The sequence below is a fragment of the Cinclus cinclus genome, chromosome 19, assembly GCF_963662255.1.
Source record: "Cinclus cinclus chromosome 19, bCinCin1.1, whole genome shotgun sequence".
Lineage (NCBI taxonomy): Eukaryota > Metazoa > Chordata > Aves > Passeriformes > Cinclidae > Cinclus > Cinclus cinclus.
Genome location: NC_085064.1, coordinates 9,102,323 through 9,122,649, shown reverse-complemented (window position 1 = coordinate 9,122,649; position 20,327 = coordinate 9,102,323). Strand labels below are relative to the sequence as shown.

General features: G+C 48.1%; 1 protein-coding gene across 1 annotated transcript in view; it reads left to right on the top strand.

Moving 5' to 3' along the window:
- Nucleotides 1-20,327, top strand: part of LOC134051787 (voltage-dependent N-type calcium channel subunit alpha-1B-like) — a 288,493-nt gene that overhangs the window by 239,341 nt on the left and 28,825 nt on the right. Inside the window, exons 33-38 of the mRNA XM_062505763.1 lie at nucleotides 2,533-2,538; nucleotides 8,854-8,970; nucleotides 11,107-11,172; nucleotides 11,759-11,850; nucleotides 13,463-13,613; nucleotides 16,575-16,702. Of these exons, the coding sequence (XP_062361747.1) occupies nucleotides 2,533-2,538; nucleotides 8,854-8,970; nucleotides 11,107-11,172; nucleotides 11,759-11,850; nucleotides 13,463-13,613; nucleotides 16,575-16,702 (560 nt within the window). The remainder of the gene's footprint in view (nucleotides 1-2,532; nucleotides 2,539-8,853; nucleotides 8,971-11,106; nucleotides 11,173-11,758; nucleotides 11,851-13,462; nucleotides 13,614-16,574; nucleotides 16,703-20,327) is intronic.

The following is a 20,327-nucleotide window of genomic DNA, read 5'->3' as shown; positions in this document are numbered from 1 at the left end:
CAAGTAAGAAGCAGCAAGGCAAGAGGAAACAGCCTCAGGTTGCTCTGGAGGAAGTTTTGAGTGGATATTAGGAATAATTGCTTCATGGAAGGGGTGGTCAGGCACTGGAACAGGTGGAGTCCCCATCCCTGGAGGGCTTTGAAAGCTGTGTGGATGTGGCACTTGGGGACAGTGTTTAATGGTGGCCTTGGCAGTGCTGGGGGAATGGTTGGACTCGATGATCTCAGTGATCTCAGAGATCTTTTCCAACTTGAACCATTCTCTGATTTCTGTGCAGCAGCCAGGTCCCCTTCCCTGCTTTTCCCTTCAGACAGAGATGGCCTAGGGCTCATCCCCTGCCACTTTTCTCTCTAAACTTGGTCTTTGACACTTCTTCAATGCAGCTCCTTCCTGATCCCTCTCCAGCAGCTCTCCAGCCCCACGGGACAGCCACCAGCACACGCTTCCTTAGGCCACACACATCCACGGCAGCCTCCCCGGGGACAATGGATCAGAGGGACTGTGCACAGTGCCCTGAGCAGCTCAGTGCTTGCAGGGCACAGTGATGCCCACAGTGAACATCCCTGCTTAGTTCTGGCGCTGAGTGTTGGCAGTGGTGGCCTGAAAATCGCACTGATAATGAGATTGATAACAGGATTGATAACAGGATTGATAACTGGATTGATTACTGGATTGATAACTGGATTGATAACTGGATTGATTACTGGATTGTTAGTGGCAGCTGGCAGGATGCCCCTCATGGAGTTCACTCCACTTCAGCCAGTGAAATGCTGTGGATGTGATCTTGTACCAAGCTCTCCACTGCCACTAAAACCTTCCTGCCCTCAAAGCCAGGTGGGACAGAGCTTGGAGCAGCCTGGGACAGTGGAAGGTCTCTGCCCATGGCAGGGGGTGGAAGGAGATGAGCTTTAAAGTCCCTTACAACCCAAACCATGCCATGATTTTATGATTCTCCCCTTCCAGTCCTGAGGATGGAAAAGCAGCAGAAGGATGCAGCCCTCTGTTCCTGCCCCATGTGGCCAGCTTTAGGATATTTTGTTAAATTGCATCTTCACCAAAATTAAATACTTCTGGTATTTAGAACTAATGTAGAAAAATGAACCAACGGAACCAGTTTGATCCAAATTTGAACCAGCAGTTCCAAAATAGAACCAATTTTAGAAAAATGTAGGAAAAAAGGGCTGAGAGAGCTGATGCAGAGATGTGAAGGAGCAGGGATGGAGGTGAGGAGCAGGAGGTGCCTCATTCACAGAGCACAGCCCAGCTGTGGCCTCTGCCCAGCCTCCTTCCCTCTGCAATTCCAGGTAGGGCAGAGCAGGAAATAAAGGCTGGGGATGAACACCCACTGAGCTGCTGCTGCTGAACCAACCCCACCTCACCTTGCTCAGGGCTCGAGCAGGGTGCAGGAGCTGTCCTGTGGCAGGGAATTACCCGAGAGGAGAGCAGGTCTTGGATGAGCTGCGTCCCAGCAGGGAATGGCCCCTTCTCCATGTGCCTTCCTCAGCTCCAGCCTCCCCTCCTCTGCTGGGCACAGTTTGGGGCAGCCCCTTTAGTTCCTCCAGCCCTCCTGGCAGGAGTTTCCTCAGCTGGGAAATCCAGGTGGCAGCCACAAGGTGCCCTTGAGTGCCAGCCTGAGGCTGTCCCTGTCCCACTGCCCTCCAGCTCCCAGGTGGAGATGTTCCCTAGGTGTGACACTGAGCTCAGGCTCACAAATAGTTGCCAGAGCACCGTTTTCCTCTGTATTTTCCAGCTAGAAGTGTTCTCCAAAGGTAAATAATCCTGAGTGGCCTCACCTTGAGAGACCTGGCTTCCACCAGCCTTGTTTGGTACCTTTAACCCTCTGAGAAGTAAAGACAAAAGGAAGAGAAATGTGTGGATTAATTGCTTTCTTTTAATTTTCCTGGTCATGTCACATGTAATTTACTTTGTGATTGTAGTGGGATATCTATTTTTTTTTATTTCCTCAGGCAAAAGCATGAATGTCAGTTTTTTAACCCTCAGTAATTGAGGGAAAAGAGGTGGGATTAAGGAAAAGGTGTCCTTGTGGACACAGCTGGCCTTGGGAGGCCGAGGGGATGTTTGGCAAACTGACATCTATTTCTATGCCTGGAAATACAAAAACCCATCCTGAGAAGTGTTTGTGAATTGTCTCCAAATTTGCATTACAAACTGAAATGCAAATAACAACTGCACTGTCTGTGTTACCTCAAGGATCTCCGAATCTGTTTTGGTTCGAAGTATTTTTTATTTCTGGAGTTCCCATAAAATAACACCTCCCCCGATAGCCCAATGGTTTTTTTCCAGTGAAATTTTTCAGAGTTTCCTTTTTGCTTGTCCTGATTACTCATTTTCTCTTTTGTTTCCTGTTTTTGTTCCTTATTTTCCTTATCTACCTGCTGAATCACGCCATCCAATCAACATACAATGCGAAAACCATGTCTCCGTCTGTATGTTGTGCACCTGCTGCTCAAAAAAATATAAAACTTTGTAAATAATCTTGCAAATATCCATCCATGACAACATCACATATAGGACACGGTTGGTTTCATTGAATTTAAACAATTCTTTAAATTCTCTGCTTTGATTTTCTCTCGTTTTTCTTTGATTTGATCCGTTTTTGGGTTTTTTTGGTTTGTTTTTGGTATTTTTTTTTTTTAATGAAAGTTCCGATTGCACTGGTGGAAAAGCCTCACTGCAGCGTGCCCCAAAGTGGCTTCTGCCCTGCACCTCCCTCCCTGGGCTCATTGGTGACCTGAGCAGTTGCCAATAGCCCATCCCTGCCCCCTGTGCCACCCCCTGTGCCAAAGGGGACGCTGCCACTTGCTTTATTTCCGTGGGAAATGGGAGGAGATGGAGAGGGAAGGATGTTCTGCACCTGCAAACGCTGGGGTTTTGGAGGTGGTGGTACCAAATCCAGCTCTCTGTAAGGGGGTTTGGCTTCTTTTAGGATGAGAGGATGGAGCTTTCTGCTGAAGGAAGCACCTGACAGCCTAACAGGTGTTTTAACCTGTGTATTGTAAGGCAAAAATATTATTGGGGTGATGGCAGACTTGCTTCCCTCAAATCAAAAGGGATGGGAAAGAGGGATCCTAAATTTCAAAATTCTCTGTGACACCAACCCAAAGAACCTACTTTGCCACCACAGTGGACACAGAGTCAATGGATGCAACCCCAAAACCCCAAATAAAATGAATAAATCATGTCATGACCAGAGCTGAAAAGTACCAGGAACCAGATCCCACTGGGAATTCAGTGCCAAAGTGCAAATTTATTTCAAAAATGCCTTTGGATATATTGACCTTTTTCTTTCAAAATCACCAATTAAGCAAAAGAGAATCCATAAAGAAAAATACAATCAGAAATATATATATATTTCCATTCTTAAATCTTGGCTATGGTTGATAACACAAACAGACCAAAAGCTTCTCAAAAATCCTGGGTCAGCCACCTGACACCAGCTCTTGAATCTGTGAACATCCACGTTTCCTGTTGCACAGATGCTGTTAAGAAAGAATTCAGGGTGAATTTTAATTTCCAGGCTGCACAGAAGCTCAATGAATGTTCATAGAGGGTCCTGGGGGAATTTTCTGCTGGGATGCAGCAGAGAAAAAAGACAATGTGTAAGTTCAAAGCTTGCCCAGTGCAAGCCAAGAAGGGAATCCTCCATGGTGCTGGATCACTTCCAGATGTGCGGGACATCTGGATAAATTAGGAGACTTTGTCTGCTGCACACCTGGCCCAGGCAGCACAGACAAAGGCTCTGGCACTAGCTGTGAAAAAAAAAAATTAAATTTTGTCTGCTCTCCCTGTTAGAGAGGGAGATTAAAGATTGAAAACTCATCCTGCACTTTGTTAGGATTGGGGTCATTGTTCCATAGAGACAGGTCCAGGCTCCTTCAACCACTCAGCATCCATGAGGTTGTTGGAGCACCATGTTATCCTCTGGAGCTGCTGCAGTGACACAGCAGGAGCAGCAAAGCTGAGAGGAATCCTGGAGAGGAGCACCTGAGGGCACTGGGATTGTTCACCTGGGGCACACTGGGGGCACTGGGATTGTTCACCTGGAGCACACTGGGGGCACTGGGATTGTTCACCTGGAGCACACTGAGGGCACTGGGATTGTTCACCTGGGGCACACTGAGGGCACTGGGATTGTTCACCTGGAGCACACTGGGGGCACTGGGATTGTTCACGTGGAGCACACTGAGGGCACTGGGATTGTTCACCTGGGGCACACTGAGGGCACTGGGATTGTTCACCTGGAGCACACTGAGGGCACTGGGATTGTTCACCTGGAGCACACTGGGGGCACTGGGATTGTTCACCTGGGGCACACTGAGGGCACTGGGATTGTTCACCTGGAGCACACTGGGGGCACTGGGATTGTTCACCTGGAGCACACTGAGGGCACTGGGATTGTTCACCTGGAGCACACTGGGGGCACTGGGATTGTTCACCTGGAGCACACTGAGGGCACTGGGATTGTTCACCTGGAGCACACTGAGGGCACTGGGATTGTTCACCTGGAGCACACTGGGGGCACTGGGATTGTTCACCTGGGGCACACTGAGGGCACTGGGATTGTTCACCTGGAGCACACTGAGGGCACTGGGATTGTTCACCTGGAGCACACTGAGGGCAGAGCTCCCCGGGGCTGCAGCTCCTCCCGAGGGGCAGCTCCGGGCTCTGCTCTGGGCCAGGGACAGGAGCCAGGGAACGGCTGGAGCTGGGCCAGGGCAGGCTCAGGCTGGAGATGAGGGAAAGGTTCTTCCCTGAGCCAGAGGGTGCTGGGCACTGCCCAGGCTCCCCAGGGAATGGTCCCGGCCCCGAGGCTGCCAGAGCTCCAGGAGCGTTTGGACAGCGCTGCCAGGGATGGACGGGGGGGATTGTTGGGGGGTCTGGGCAGGGACTGGGGCTGCACTGGGTGATGCTGGTGGGACCCTTCCAGTTCAGGATATTCTGTGATTCTGTCAAGTAGTGAATGAGGAGAGTTCTGGGCATCCCACACGAAATAATTTTTCCAGCATTCCTGACTCAGGATGGAAGGAATGGACTGATAGGGTGTCCCTCCAAAGACTGAGTCCTCAAGACACAGACAAGGGTGGCAAAAATCTTCAGCCTCTTAAAATCAGCAGTGGATTCCCCAAGCTCCAGATGAATCCAAGACCCTGTGCAAGGCTCAGGAAAACTTCTTTAGTGCTGGCAATACCATGGACATTTAAATGGGAACTCACCCTCATCAGTAATTCCTTAATTGATTAATAAGGTGATTCTTGTTGATGCCAGGTGAAGAGAAGTCTTAAAGCTTCCTAAGTGATCCCATTCTTGGCTTGGTCAGATGCCTCTTCCTGCAGCTCCTTCTGCGTCCCTGTGGACAGAGGGAGCAGCTCCTGTGCTGGGCAAGAAACCACTCTGCTGCTGAAGGCACTGGGGAACAGATGCAGGCACTGCCTGTGCCCTGCTCTTCATGGCTTTCCTGATTTTCAGTATGGAAAACTCTGGAGCCCCCAAAAGAAGGAGGACATGGAGCTCCTGGAGTCCAGAGGAGGCCACGGAGCTGCTCCAAGGGCTGGAGCCCCTCTGCTCTGGAGCCAGGCTGGGAGAGCTGGGGGTGCTCACCTGGAGAGGAGAAGGATCCAGGGAGAGCTCAGAACCCCTGGCAGGGCCTGAAGGGGCTCCAGGAGAGCTGGAGAGGGACTGGGGACAAGGGATGGAGGGACAGGACACAGGGAATGGCTTTTCCAGGGTTAGATGGGATATTGGGCAGGAATTGTTCCCTGGCAGGGTGGGCAGGCCCTGGCACAGGGTGCCCAGAGCAGCTGTGGCTGCCCCTGGATCCCTGGAAGTGTCCCAGGGCAGGTTGGACACTGGGGCTTGGAGCAGCCTGGGACAGTGGGAGGTGTCCCTGCCATGGCAAGGGTGGCACTGGATGGGCTTTAAGGTCCCTTCCAACCCAAAGCATTCTGGGATTCTATGAAGACAACCTAAGAAAAGGTAACAGAGCAGGCTTCCATAGTGGGACAGCCTTCAAGGGCAGCTTTTGACCCGTGGTATTTATTCTCCCTGTTTCCCCTCTGCTTCCGAGTTTTCTTCAGGGATGTGTCGCCCATCTCATGTTGTGGGAAATGGTGGCAGTGCCTGGCCATGCCCAGACCCCCAGAGCCTGGTTGGTGCCTGGGTCCCTTCAGTGCCATCCCTTCCTTTTTCAGGAAAATAGTGACAGGCCAGGGGCCAAAATGATTTTCAAATAATTTGTTATTCCTCAGATGGATGATAAAGTCCTAAAGCTCTAGTGCCTGTTGTGAGCACCGTGAGCATCTGTGCAACAGGAAAGCAAAAAAAAACAAAAAAAAACCTTGGAAAGAATGACTTTGATAACCCAGATATCAGAGGTGTGCATGGCACAGAGGTGGCTCAGTGGGAGGAGAATTGATGCCAAAACTGTTTTACCTGAGAAATATGGCAATGTGGAGTTTCCCCTTTGGCTGCATGCCATCCCAATTCCTGCCTGGAGAATTGAGGTGTGGGAGGATGGGTTTTCTCTGTGGGGTGCTGAGGGTGCCACACACGTGGAGCCCTTGCAGCCACCACCAGCGTGGGGAATTTGCCTCTCTCCGGGCAGTGCTGAGAATGGTCCTTCCAACACTCCCAGGGTGTCGGTGATGGGGGATTTTCCTGGGTTGGGAGTGATTCCACATGGAGCCAGGAATTTCACTGCTCTTTAGGAAATGGCAATGCCAGAGTCAAATAGGGAATGGGGCGGGGGAATCTATGGGCTGTTTGTTCATCTAAATCCCAGGGACTGGGGGGGTCACAGACATAACTGCACAGTCTTGAGCCCTTTTCCCGTTTATATCCCTTTTCCACAGGCAGCATTGGGGTAGCTCAGCCCAAAGCAGATGTTAACATCCTGTCAGCTGTGATGGTGAGGTTTTAGCAAAGCCTGAGCAGGGACAGTTCCTGCTGTTGAGCTGCAGTAATGTGGGAAGAGGGAGATCCCCCAGGATCCCACGGAGATGGATCCTGTGCCCCTGCTCCTCCTTGGAGCCTGAGGATTGCGCACAGGAAAGATCTGGCTTTACTTGAGCATTACTCTGAAGTTAAAAATCAAGCATTCAGACCTAAATGCTGCCAGCATTACACATGAGGGCTGATCCAGTTCCCACTGGAAGGGAGATTTTCCTGATTAAAAGGGCTCATGGTTAAACCTCTGCCCTGGGACGGGCTCACAGTGGGACCAGGGGAAGAAAAATCCCATTAGTGATGGTCCCTGTTACCCAACTGGGTTCCAGCTCTGCCCCAGGGGCCTTACCCAGCCCTGCCCTGCTCAGGTGAGTGCAGCTGGACTGTTGTGAAGGGAAGGTAAGCACTGTGAAAACAAACCTGGAGCTGATGCTGAGACAAACTGGACATTTTCAGTGCCTGTTTTACTGCCCAACCCAGGGGAATCCTCGCTCGTGCTTTGCCTGCCAGAGATGGCTTCTGTTGCTGGCTTGAATGAGCTCAGTGTTGTCTGCTCCTTCATTGAACATCCCTGTGCTTTTCTCTTTTCTCTTTATTTGAAGATCGAGTCTGATTTTTGGTCTGTGCCTAACTCTGAGCTGCTTGTGTTTTTAACCTGAGAGAAACCCAGTGCATGCCTGAGACTGAGTTCTGGAACTCTTTGATGGGATTGGTGGAATGCAATGCTAATGGCCCCAAAACTGAGCTGGCATTTAAAGAATCCATAGATCCAACAAGCCCCCCAATTTCAGCATGAGCTCTGTAGTCAAATGAGCAAGCAATGTGGGTCAGTTCAATGTGACTTCTGGTAAAAGAATAATCCAAGGGAAATACAATTTTTGCTCATCTTTATCAAGCAGAGCTCCTTATGATTATATTTGCTGCTTCACTACTCAATAGTTTAAAGTGGGATGTTTTCTCTCTTTAGCTCACTCAGTCAAATAAGTGGCTGTAATCTGAGATCCACAAAAAAGTGAATTATGGAAAGGGGGAATATTTTTTCATCTCCTTAAAATAGGAGGGCAAGAGGGATCTGGCTTTTGCATGTTTTGTTTTGGAAAGAACCCTCTCTAGATTAGCTCATTGGGGCAAGAATCCTCTTCCCCGAAGAAAATTTTCAAGAATGGGGTGAGGGGTGGGGAAAATCCTAGAAAAAAAAAGGAAATCAGAACCTGCCTCCAGCAGTTCTTTGATCCACATGTGCAGACACTTTTAATGAGAATTTGGAAAACCAGCAGGTTCCTAAGGCATCTTCCTGCTGGTGAAAGCTCAGCCTCCCCAATTGACTCGCTGCCCTTGATCCATCTTCCAAACAATCTTCTGGTGCCGTTTCTCCTTGGCAAACATGTCCAGTTACGCGCTGTACAAACACTGAAAACCTCCAGGTTGGAAAACATCCTCATTCTTCCAAGGATGTTTGAATCTTCACTGGACAATGCCTTTCTTGTGTCTTGGCTTAAGTTCAATTCCCTGTCGAAACTGAGCTGACCAAGACTTTCAACCAACCTCATTCCTTTTCTAAATGAAAATCCGGCACCATCCCCCTCTCCCTGAGTCTTGAGGGAGAGAAAATCTGCCTTGCTCAAAGCAAATCAGCCCTCCAAGGACAGCGTGACAGGGCCTTTTCTCTCATTGACCCAGTAGCAGAGGGGAGGGCTCTTGTGGAGAGGGGTTTTCTCATTCTTGCTGCATGTGGAGTGATCTGCACTGACGAATGTTTCTTTTGGAAGGTTTTCTGGTGGCCGATTTGCTGCTTAGATCGTGAAGCTGGTAATTTTAATTTCTTTTTTGCGGGCTGTGGTTTTGGATCGCGGTCGTTTCTGAAGGACACAAAACCTTTACTTTCCACAGGACAACTTCATCAACCTCAGCTTCCTGCGGCTCTTCCGAGCAGCAAGGCTCATCAAGCTCCTCCGCCAGGGCTACACCATCCGCATCCTGCTCTGGACGTTCGTGCAGTCCTTCAAGGTGAGCCTTGGCAATGTGGGAAGAGGTCTGGGGAGAGGGTCGTGCTTGGCACATATGGAGCATCTTCCAGTGAGGATCCAAGAACTTCCCTTGTCTTGGAACGGCCTCTCTGCACCTCTACAGAGCCATTACAGGAATTCACAGTTCAGGAATTCTACAGAAAAGAGGATTGGTGAGCACTGCCCAGCCACAGGGATATTAGTTCTGCAGAAAATCAAACTGGTTAGCATCAACAATATTCATTATTAATTCAACTGGTTAGAGTAACAAGGTATGTTAATTCTGCTAAAAGTGAATTGGTTTGCACTGGCCATACCTAGGAATATTAATTCTGCGAAATTAATAGACAGCTGGTGGGCACTGTCCAGCCCCAGAAATATTAATTTTCTACAGAAAAGAGGACAGGTTAGCACTGACCATCCCCTGAATGCTGCATTTTGGAGGATGAGGCTGAAGGGCTGCTTGCTCATGCAGACTTCAGCTAGTGCTCAACGCTCTGCTTGCCCTTGAAACTACCCAAAAATCCCTCTGGCAAAGTCTGGACGCTCAGGAATTTGCATAAAGAAGTGGTGGCCTGGCTGATGAGTGCCTTGTTCTTCACCTGCAGTGCGTGTAAGGTTAAATTACCTCCCACAGGATTTGGGTGTGGTGGGATCTGGCAGAGTTGAAACCCAGCCCCTTGGGCTTTGCTAACACAAACTGAAGCTGTAGAGCCACAGGCCTGGGTTTAAATGTGGAGGATTAAAGCAACGATGTTTTGTTGTGAAGTTGAGGCAGTTGCTTTTCCTGGTTTCCTTTACCTCCGTCTTTCCTCCCACCAATCCTCAGCACATTGAATTAGCTCTTTTCTAGATCTAAACAAAAGCCCTTATGATAACCCCAAAGCTGGTTATTTTTACTGCTCTCAGCTGGTCTGCAGCCCATTTTTCATTGTTTTACGCTTTAACCCTGGTCCTGGGGCTTGCTCGGGTTCTGCAGTGCAGGGAGGAGAACACAGGAGTGAAACCAGGATTTGTGGCAGTGATACTGGGCTCAGCCACACCAGTATTTATGGGCTGGGGGTGCAGGCCCCCAGTCCCTCTGTGGGGGCTGCAGGTGTGAGGTGCTCCCAGTCAGGAGACGGTGGGTGAATTTTGGGAGAAGGGGCTCAGGCCCAGCCTTTTCCAGCACAATTCCAACCCTTCCCAAAGCCTGTGTGCAGAGTGTGGCCCTGAAGCAGAGCCAGGACATTCCTGGGCTTCAGGAGGAGCTGTTTGTCTGTGTGTCTGTCCCCCCCAGCTCTGAGCTCTGAGGCCATGTCCCTCGTGCAGAGGTGTCCAGCAGACACCACATCAGAGCTGCCAGAGCTCCAGGAGCGTTTGGACAGCGCTGCCAGGGATGGACAGGGGGGGATTGTTGGGGGATCAGGGCAGGGAAAGGGGCTGCACTGGATCACCCTTGTGTGTCTTTTCCAACTCAGGATATTTCATGATACTACAATTCCTGCTGGGCTCCCTTGGCCTGCAGAACTCCTGCTCCAGGCACCGCAGGCGCTGGCCAGAGGGCAAGACTTCTCCATTTTCTGAGCTATTACTAATTAAGAAGCATTAATTACCCACTCATTTAGCCCAAGTAGAAAATAGCTGTCACTCTTAGCCTGGGTGACATAATTATATTGCAGCCTTCACTGATTTCTTGCTAAAGCTCACAATCTTTTTGTCCTCCTGGGATCCCAAACTGGGCCTGTTTTGGAGCAGGAACTCATTTCTGGGATGGAGATTTTTTTCCTCAGACTGAATTTACATCAAGGTTATTAACAATTAATATTCATACAATTATTAACAATTAATGTTCATACAATTATGCACACAAAGTGCCAGTGCCTGCTGGTAGCTCCAGTGTTCACTGGCGAGCCTCGGATTGTGTTTTCCCTGCTTGCTGCTTCCAAGGATACAGAGAGAGCCCTTGGAAAGCCCTGAGTGTTGAGTGATTGATGAATGCCTGCTTCAGGGTGTTGTCTCCTGAAGGCTGCCAGAATTCTTCATATCCTCTGCCCAGTTCCTACACCTGATGGACAAATGCCACAAAACTCATTCCTGCCAGGGAATTGAATGTTTGCATTTGCTGTCGTTAATCCCACGTTTTCCTTTCCCACAGGCCTTGCCTTATGTGTGTCTCCTCATTGCAATGCTCTTCTTCATCTATGCCATTATTGGCATGCAGGTAAAATATTTAATTCTTTCATTCTGGCCATAAGCAGCCTGGGTTTGGCCAGGGTGCAGATGGTTGTTGCCTCCACAGCAGCACTGATTTGGGATGAGGCAAAAGCTCTTCTTGTCTGTTGTCAGGTAAATTAGAAATGAAAAAAAAGCCTCTTTTTCCTACTTTAATTGTCAGCTTTTATGTTGAAGTGTTCCCAGTGAGCTGGACAAACCAGCTGTGGGCATGAGCCTGGATCACATTTCAGCACTGCACATCCCTGAATCCCACAGGAAAAGACATCCCTACCCCTGGCTATGGACACATCAAGAGGCTGAGAGGAGGGAGCAGCCCAGGCACTGCACCTTCCAGAGAAGAAATAATAAACTTTTCTTGGCCTGGGATGGAGCTGAACTGCTGGAAAGGATCTGTGTGAATACAAAGCACATTAATCTGTGTTTCATCTCCACAACACATTTTTATCTCCCTTTTCGGCACAGAAATTATCCCAGCTTTTGAAAGCCCTTAAATGAGGACAAATTATTTCCCTGCCTTATTTTCCAACTGTGCTTGATGTGCCTGGCTGAATCCCTTCTGTTTTCCCTGGCAGGTATTTGGGAACATTGCCTTAGATGATGAAACCTCCATTAATAGGCACAACAACTTCAGGACCTTCCTCCAAGCCCTGATGCTCCTGTTCAGGTAAGGAGAGGATAAAACACCTTCTGGTTCGTGTGTGAACAGCAAAAACAGCTTTGTGCAGGTGCCAGTTGAGCTGCTCAGACTTAGACATCCTTTAAAATAGGTATTTGTGTAAATTATCCATTCCTGCTTCCTCATCCTCAGCAGATCAGATTCGACCCCTCCACAAATGTCACCTGGAGCTGGAACACCCCGTGGCAGCTCAGGCAGAAGCTGAATATAGAATCCCACTGGTTTAACTGATTGATGGGTTTCCTGTCCTGAAACTAGGTTAATGTTTCTTTTTTTTAAGTGAGAATTGCTTTAACTGGCCATTTTTGCATAAGCAGAAGTCAACAGCTCCTACACCAACCTCACCTCTGCTTCAGAATTCATGTGTTTCCCTCTGGGTTCATCCTGCTTGGAAGAGAAGCATTTTCAAGTGAAAAACCAATCAAAGAACAGATTTTTCATTTTAAGACCTGGCAAAACGGGCCCTGCTCCAGCTTGGGGCAGTTTGGTGGAGATGTTCCTCATCCAGCTGTGGAGACCCCCAGTGAACACCAGTCCCTTCCAGCCCTGCCAAAGCTCAGCTCTGAGGATTCTTTGGTGCTTGGAACTGGATGCCTTGCCTGGGAGTTTCTGTGAAACCAGACAGAAACTGAAATAGCCCTCTCTAGCTCAGAATAATCACTGGGCTCAGAGCTCTGAATTGTAATAAAACTGGGTCATTATTCAGCTTCATGGTCCCTTATCAGCCCCAGAGCAGTGGGAGTGAGCAGCAGGGGCAGCAGGATTGGGATGGGAGTTGGTTTCTCCATAATTCCCCACAAAAGGAATGGGCCTTCAGCATCCAGGCACCAGTAGGGGAATTTGCTGTAATTCAGAGTAGCCTGGAAGTTCCTCCAGGTTAGATGGAGCACTGAGCTTTCCCAAAGACCACGACCAAAGTTTGTGTGCTGGCTGTGGGAATACAAGGCAGATGAATGTTGAGGGAAGCAGGAATTCAGAGTGAGTGCATGTGGAGAATCCCTGACTTCACAGGGTGCACTTCACAGGGACTGCTTTATTTAAGGACAAATTCTCTGGAACTCCAAAGCTTTTCCTTGTAGCTCTTTTCTCTCAATAGTAGAAGTTAGAGAGGGAGGAGGGAATTGGTGAAGAACACCCAGGAGGCTGTGATGAAAAAGAGACCCAAGTCCAAGAGCCCATGCTGGAATTTATCTGTCTGATAAAGGAAATAAGAGATTCCAGTGGAGAATCTTGGTTTAATTTCCCATCCTCTCCACTGGCTTTAGAGCCAGCACTGGGTTCAAAAGGCAACAATCTAAACTCTGTTTACTCAGATTTCTGCTGTTTAAATCAATCTGGTTTTATTCTCCACAGAAGCAATACAGCTTTTAGCCTACCTGAGCCTGTCTGGTTTCTTTTACCCCCCTGTAACAGAGGGAAATGTTCTTTCTCCTTTCTTTTTTAAGAGTAGTTCCAACTCCCAGTGCAAATACAGTCTCTGCTCCTAAACACAACCTTCCACGTTCCACCTAATTGATTTGCTTAATTGGGTGCAGTATTATTGCAGGATGTCTGTCATAGGGAAGGGTGGATAAACTCAGCCTCTGCTCTGGTGTTGCAGGAGCGCTACGGGGGAAGCTTGGCATGAGATCATGTTGTCCTGCTTGAGCAACAGAGCTTGTGACCCCCTCTCTGGCCTCACCAAAAAGGAATGTGGCAGTGATTTTGCCTATTTCTACTTCGTGTCATTCATTTTCCTCTGCTCCTTCCTGGTAAGTCAGTCCTGACCCCCAAAGTGGAGGTGCTGGTGTGGATCCCCCAAACCCTTCCCTCCTCACCCCTGTGCCTCCTTCCTCATCCCTAATTATAATTTAGACACAACCAAGCCAGCTTTGCTAAACCCCATTCATCATCCTGCTGATAAAATCCCCAAAGAGGTCATTTAGTCATTAAAGGGCAAGGGTTTATCTTTCTTCTCACAGGAGGGTCTAATATTTGGAATTAAGCATTAATCGGGTTTGTCTTGATTTATACCATCCCTTTGAAGAAGGGCACCGGGGAGGGCAGGGGGACAATGTGTGAGTTCAGCAGTGTTTCCTGGGAGCATCACACTCATTTCACAGAATCCCAGGATCTGCTGAGGTGGCATTGACCCTCAAGGATCATCATTTGTTTGCCAAACAAATGCAAAAATCACTTTTTTTTTTTTTTTCTGCCAGAAAAGCTTTGGGCGTGAAAACCCTCAGAGTTGCTGGGCTTGGTTTGTGCCTGTGGCTGTTGTGGGGCTGATCTTTATGAGCTGCTAATGCCTTTTGGGGATACCTAAAAACAGAGGCCAGACAAAATCGAGGCAATAAAAAGCAGTTCTATTTATGGAAGGGCCTTCGGGTACATTTTGGGCAGACAAAGCCCCCCAGGGGCTACACCCAAAAGGGACAATGGGTCACAGGTTTTCACACTTTTATAAGTTTGGTCCATTTGCACATTGGGGGTTAATCTTCCAATTACAGCTTCAGGTAATGAAGTCATTTACCCCAAATCTGCTCCCCCCAAAACTCACTTTTGTTTCCATCTCTGGGGGGCCTGAGGCAGTGAGGGGTCCTTGATTCCCAGCCTGGAGAGGAATTGTTGTGTCTGCCCAAAATGGGAAAGCAGCAGCTCACACTGGGTATGGAGTTTAGAGTTATACACCAAAGAATTGCAGGGTTACAAAAATATGAAAAATATAAAAGCCAAAGCAATGGAAAAGCAGGGACAGGGACCCAATGACAGCTCAGGCAGGGTGAGCTGAAAGCTCTGTGATGTCCCAAAAGCAGCACACGAAGCCTTTGCTCAGATCCAGGGGTTTGCTATAAAATCCCACATTTAATGCTCTGTGCAGCCAATTCCTGCTGTCCTCAGAGCCCCTCCAGCAGGAACAGGAGCTCCATGTGGCACTTTGGATATGGACACACCAACTTCAATTCCCTCCCCTGAAATTCTTTGTGTGGCTGCTGGTGTTCCTTTGATCGCCTGTGGATTATTTCTTGTGCATGTATGAAAAAACCTACAGCCCTGAAAGCTTATCCAAAGTTAATGCTCCATTTACTGATTCCTTCAGCATTCTGGGCTTTAAACACAAATGTTTCCCTTGTACTCTAACCCAACATCAGCCATTCTCATTGTTGTTTTCAAGTGTATTATTGTTTCTGAAGCTTATTAAAAAAAAAAAAAAAACAAAAAAACAAAAGCACAAAACAAAAGCCCCCAAAACCCACCAAAAACCCAAAAAGAAACAAATCAAGAACACCAACAAATCCTCCCCAGAGTCCTTTCCCTGGGTTTGTCAACTGTTCCATTCAAGATGTGGCAGCAGAATTGGAGGCTGGAGCAGATCCGTGCAAATCCAGCTCTGTGTGAGCTTTGTCCACGAGTCAGCACTCCCAGAAAATCCTAGAAAATGGGACCAGGAAAGGGGAGAGCCCTCGAAGGAGCAAAAACCCCAAACCAGGCAAAGCCAAGGAGCTGAACTGCTATAGAACAAGGCTGTAACTGAGCTTTTAAAAACTATTCAGCACTTCATTGCTTCCCCATGAGCAATTAAAACTTTGCAGTGCCCCAGCCTTGCCAGGAGGGCACATTTTTATGGTTTCTTCAACATCACCCCATAGACAGGGGGTTTGAATGGTGTTTCTGGCTCTTTGTGGATGTGCAGCTTGACAGAATTTTCCTCCTATCATTTGCTGGAGAAAAACATAAATTGAAATTGAGGTTGAGAAATATCAAATGGAAGTTACGCATATACAGGAGGGAGAAAAATATAAATTGAAATGTATATTTAAAAAATAGAAAGTTTGAGATCCTGGGGCTTTATCCAGCATCCATTCCTAGCTGTCCTCCTGCTCTCCACTCTGCACATTGATCTTTTCCCATGGAAATCCTTGTGACTTTTCCATTGAAGTCCTTGTGACTTCTCCATTGGCTTTAATACCAGGAAAATTTTCTGTGCCAGAGGCTTTTCCAGGCTCTTCTTGGCGGCTGTTAGGGACAGGAGTCTTTTGTGTGTCCTGCCCATCATCTTTCTGGAGACCTTTGAAAGCTGCAATTGTTCTGAGTCTGAAATACCACATTTAGGCTGGAGAATGGGATTTCCTCCGGCTGTTCTGGTCTTGATGTGCCTTGATCTGGAAGTGCTGGAAGAGTTTCCATCTCCTGGTTGGAGGAGCAGTGGCTGCAGCCCCTGCACGGGGCTGTGCTGGAGGGGAGAAGGGAAGGGAGAGGGGCTGATCCAGCTGGGATCCACTGGATCATGCTGGAGGCACCCCCAGTGATGGGGATGTAGAAAAATGCCCTCCCCTTCAGTGGGCAGGAGAGGAGGAGGCAGCAGTGGCATTCCCAGGGATCCAGGCTCTGTTCGGAGAGTTTCTTCCTGGGGTGAGGCTGCTCCTTGTACAAACATCCAGTTAAGGGAATCATGCGTGTTCCCCTTCCAGGTTTTAATTCTTAACGTTCCCTTCCCATTCTCTTCTCTTCTCTTCTCTTCTCTTCTCTTCTCTTCTCTTCTCTTCTCTTCTCTTCTCTTCTCTTCTCTTCTCTTCTCTTCTCTTCTCTTCTCTTCTCTTCTCTTCTCTTCTCCTTTCCTCCCTTCCCTTTTCCTTTTCCTTTTCCTTTTCCTTTTCCTTTTCCTTTTCCTTTTCCTTTTCCTTTTCCTTTTCCTTTTCCTTTTCCTTTCTCTTCCCTTCCCCTCCCTGCAGATGCTGAACCTGTTCGTGGCTGTGATCATGGACAATTTCGAGTACCTGACCCGGGACTCCTCCATCCTCGGGCCGCACCACCTGGACGAGTTTGTCCGGGTGTGGGCTGAGTACGATCCCGCAGCCTGGTACGTGCTGGGACACCGGGATGGGACAGGGACAGGGGGACACGGGAACACCGGGGTAGGACAGGGACAGGGGGACACGGGAACACCGGGGTGGGACAGGGGGACACCGGGGTAGGACAGGGACAGGGGGACAAGGGAACACCGGGGTGGGACAGGGGGACACCGGGATGGGACAGGGACTGGGGGACACGGGAACACCGGGGTAGGACAGGGGGACACCGGGGTAGGACAGGGACAGGGGGACACGGGAACACCGGGGTGGGACAGGGGGACACCGGGGTAGGACAGGGGGACACCGGGGTAGGACAGGGACAGGGGGACACGGGAACACCGGGGTGGGACAGGGGGACACCGGGGTGGGACAGGGGGACACCGGGGTGGGACAGGGGGACACCGGGGTAGGACAGGGACAGGGGGACACGGGAACACCGGGGTGGGACAGGGGGACACCGGGGTAGGACAGGGGGACACTGCGGCTGTAATGCTGCACCTGGGCACGCCCAGAGCCCGTTTTAACGGGAACAACTCCAGGATTTGAGGTAACACTGGTGTTAAATGCTCCGATTCCCTGAGGAACAAACCTGGTGTCACTGCAAGGGCGTTTCCTTGAAAGCAAAACTCGGTCAAAAATTAACAGATTAACAACCTCAATCCACTGAGCCTGGCTACGCGGTGCTGGAGAAAAGCTATTTAGCACTTCCAAAAGGAGCTTTTGGTTCCTGCGTGTCAACGGGAGCTGAAAATCCGCAAATCTCTGGCTGTTGGCAGCCTTGAGGGAGTGGGAGAGGTTCACATCTCATTTGTGCAGCGTTTTTCTAATTGAGATGCACCTTGGTGGTTTCCCCAGTGCTGCACTACAGCCCAGGCTGAACGTGAGTCAGGTCCTGCAGGCTCTGCTTCCATCATCCCACCCCTCCCACAGGGAATGATGTGATGTTCCTCAGCCTTCGGGTGTTTTCCTGAAAAGATGGGATTTTTTGAAACAGCCTTTCCCCATTAAACGCAACGTTTTTCTTCTGGAAGCCTCCTTGTAATGACATCAAACTCTACATGGGAATTTTGGCCTTTGGAGTAATATTTAGCTCTGGCGTTGCAGTTGAGGTTATAAGATATTGCAAAATAATCAGGATAAAATGAAATGGGCCAAAGTTTGGAAGTGTTTAATTCTTATATTCTCCGATAAAATATTTCTGATTTATAAGCTGATTAAAGGAGGGGATGGTTTTCACAGACTGACAATGAGATGTTTATTTTAGGGGTTTACTTGAAAATTTTATTTCTTCCAAGACACAGGGATCCCTGCACACTGGGCTTAGGCATTGGAGCAGCAGCACAGACCCTAAATTAAGGAATTTTTTAAAATTAAGGGAATGGCCCTGCCCAATGACCACTTCTAGAAGAAGGACTGATTTAATAAATTGCTTTTCTGTATTGCTGCACCCCAGCCCCGGTGACAGGGTTATTCTCATTGCTGGATGCTCTGTCCCAATAATTCCCTTGATATTCTATTTGGGAATTTGCCCGTTGGGAGACTCTTTGTTAATTTAAAGCTCTCCTAATTTTGGATCCCTTTTTCTTCCCCATGAGTTCCTTTGCCGTGACTCTCCTCTGGATTTGTGATGCCTCCAGCTCCTCCAATCTTTCCTTTCTTTTCTTTTTTTTTCTTTTTTTTTTCTTTTTTTTTTCCCCCCCTTCAGCAGAGACAGAGGCAGGGAGTGTTTGGATAATCAACATCTCCAACTCCCTGCTAGGATGCAATTAAACTGCTTTAAAATCTCACTTTAAATGATTTAGCCTAACTTTAAATGGAAACTTGTTCCAAAAACCTGCATTTCTCTGAACTGTGGGGGATTTTAACTGCTCCAAGCCACCCCTACTGCCAACCTGAATATTTACTCCACAGTTACTACCAGCTTGTAATCTCCAGGCAGATATTCATCCCCACCAGCTCTGTGATACAGCACGTCCTTTGTGGGGATTTAGCAGGCATAAATCGTTTTTCTTCTTCCCTTTTTCCAATCCACTCCTGTCCCTTCCCACCAGAAAATCTCAATGAGGCTGAAAAAACAGGAGTGCCTGGTTGCTCCTTAAAAAAACCAGCCTTGGCTCTACATCCGTGGGAGGAGGAACACACCTGCAAGGGAAAAAATTTGGATCAATGTGGATTTTTAATATTTATATTCAGGAACTTTCCACCCAGAAGAGGCACCAGCACTGAGTTTACAGGAAGATTTCTCGCTCTATTAACTCTGAGTCACTCAGAGGCCAAACCTTTCCACTCCCAGAGCTGCTAATGCAGAAAATGTCAGATATTAAGATGCTAATTCTGCTATTTTTTTCCTCTAACCCTGTACCCTTTTCACTCTGGTGGGAAGTTACTGAGTGTGAATAGTTCCACTGAAATCACATTTTCAGAAGCAGGACTAAAATCTCCATAAATCTAAAATCTTTTCACACTTTAAACCAGAACTGAGCTTTCAACGATTTTGATTTAACACCTTTCTGATCTTGAAGGTCTTTTTCAACCCAACTGATTTTATGATTTGATTATTCCATCATTTGAGCCAAATGTGGTCACTCACTGATCACTTTTCCCAAGGTCCCTTCCTTGATTATCCCAAGGAAAAGGGAATTATAGTGTTTATCCACTTTTCTTAGCTTGAGACCCTCAATGGAAGATGCTCCAGAATTTTTTTATTCTTATGATACAGATAATGTTTTAAACACAATGTAATATGAGGTTTTACCTCTGTTTCCCATATAACCTTTGGTTTTGTTATAAAATCCAACTCCCTGGAACTTTCCTGGGGAAAAACGTTCAAAAGGAAGTAAAAAAGGCAGTTAAGAGCTGTTATTCCAGCTGTGCCACATGCCCTAGGGATGAGTATGGGAAAAATGCTGGATTTAGGGGTGGCAAAAGCCTTGAGCTCACCAAAAAAAAAAAAAAAAAAAAAAAAAGACTGATAGAAATTAGGAACAGGATGGTTTGGTGGGAGTTAATTAAGAAAGGAGAGAAAACAGGATTTAAGGATGAACTGGGAAAGAAAATATAATTGGTTTTCTAGGAGCTTTTATTTGTTCAACATATAGAAAGTGAGTTCTTTATCTGTTTTATTCCTCTCCCAGTGCACAGCTCATGGAGATAGTGGTGATGGCACTCTGGCCATCCCACTGCCATCAGCTGTCCCCCAGGGCACTCAGGAGGAGCTGCAGGTGCTCCCAAGGGAGTTCTGCTCTCCGGGAGAACAGAATGCTGAGGAAAATCAGATTGAAATAAAAATTTGTGGCTTCTCCTCCCCTGGCAGTGCCCAAGGCTGGGTTGGATGGAATTGGAGCAGCCTGGGATAGTGGGAGGTGTCCCTGCTATGTCAGGGATGGAATGGGATGGACTTTAAGGTCCTTCCACCCCAAACCGTTCTGGAATTCTCTGAACCTGGAAAAGGATCCCTGTTTGTCCTAATTTTGTGCCATGATCTTCCACTGTAAAGCATCGATTGGTTTTCCAGCCTTCCACGGACTCTTGGAGAGCTCAGGGAAGTGTTCAGCTGTATTTTCCACAACCTGATTTTCCAGAATCCTTCTAAAATTGTAAGGAAAGTGTAAACTTGGTGCCTCAGTTAAACCA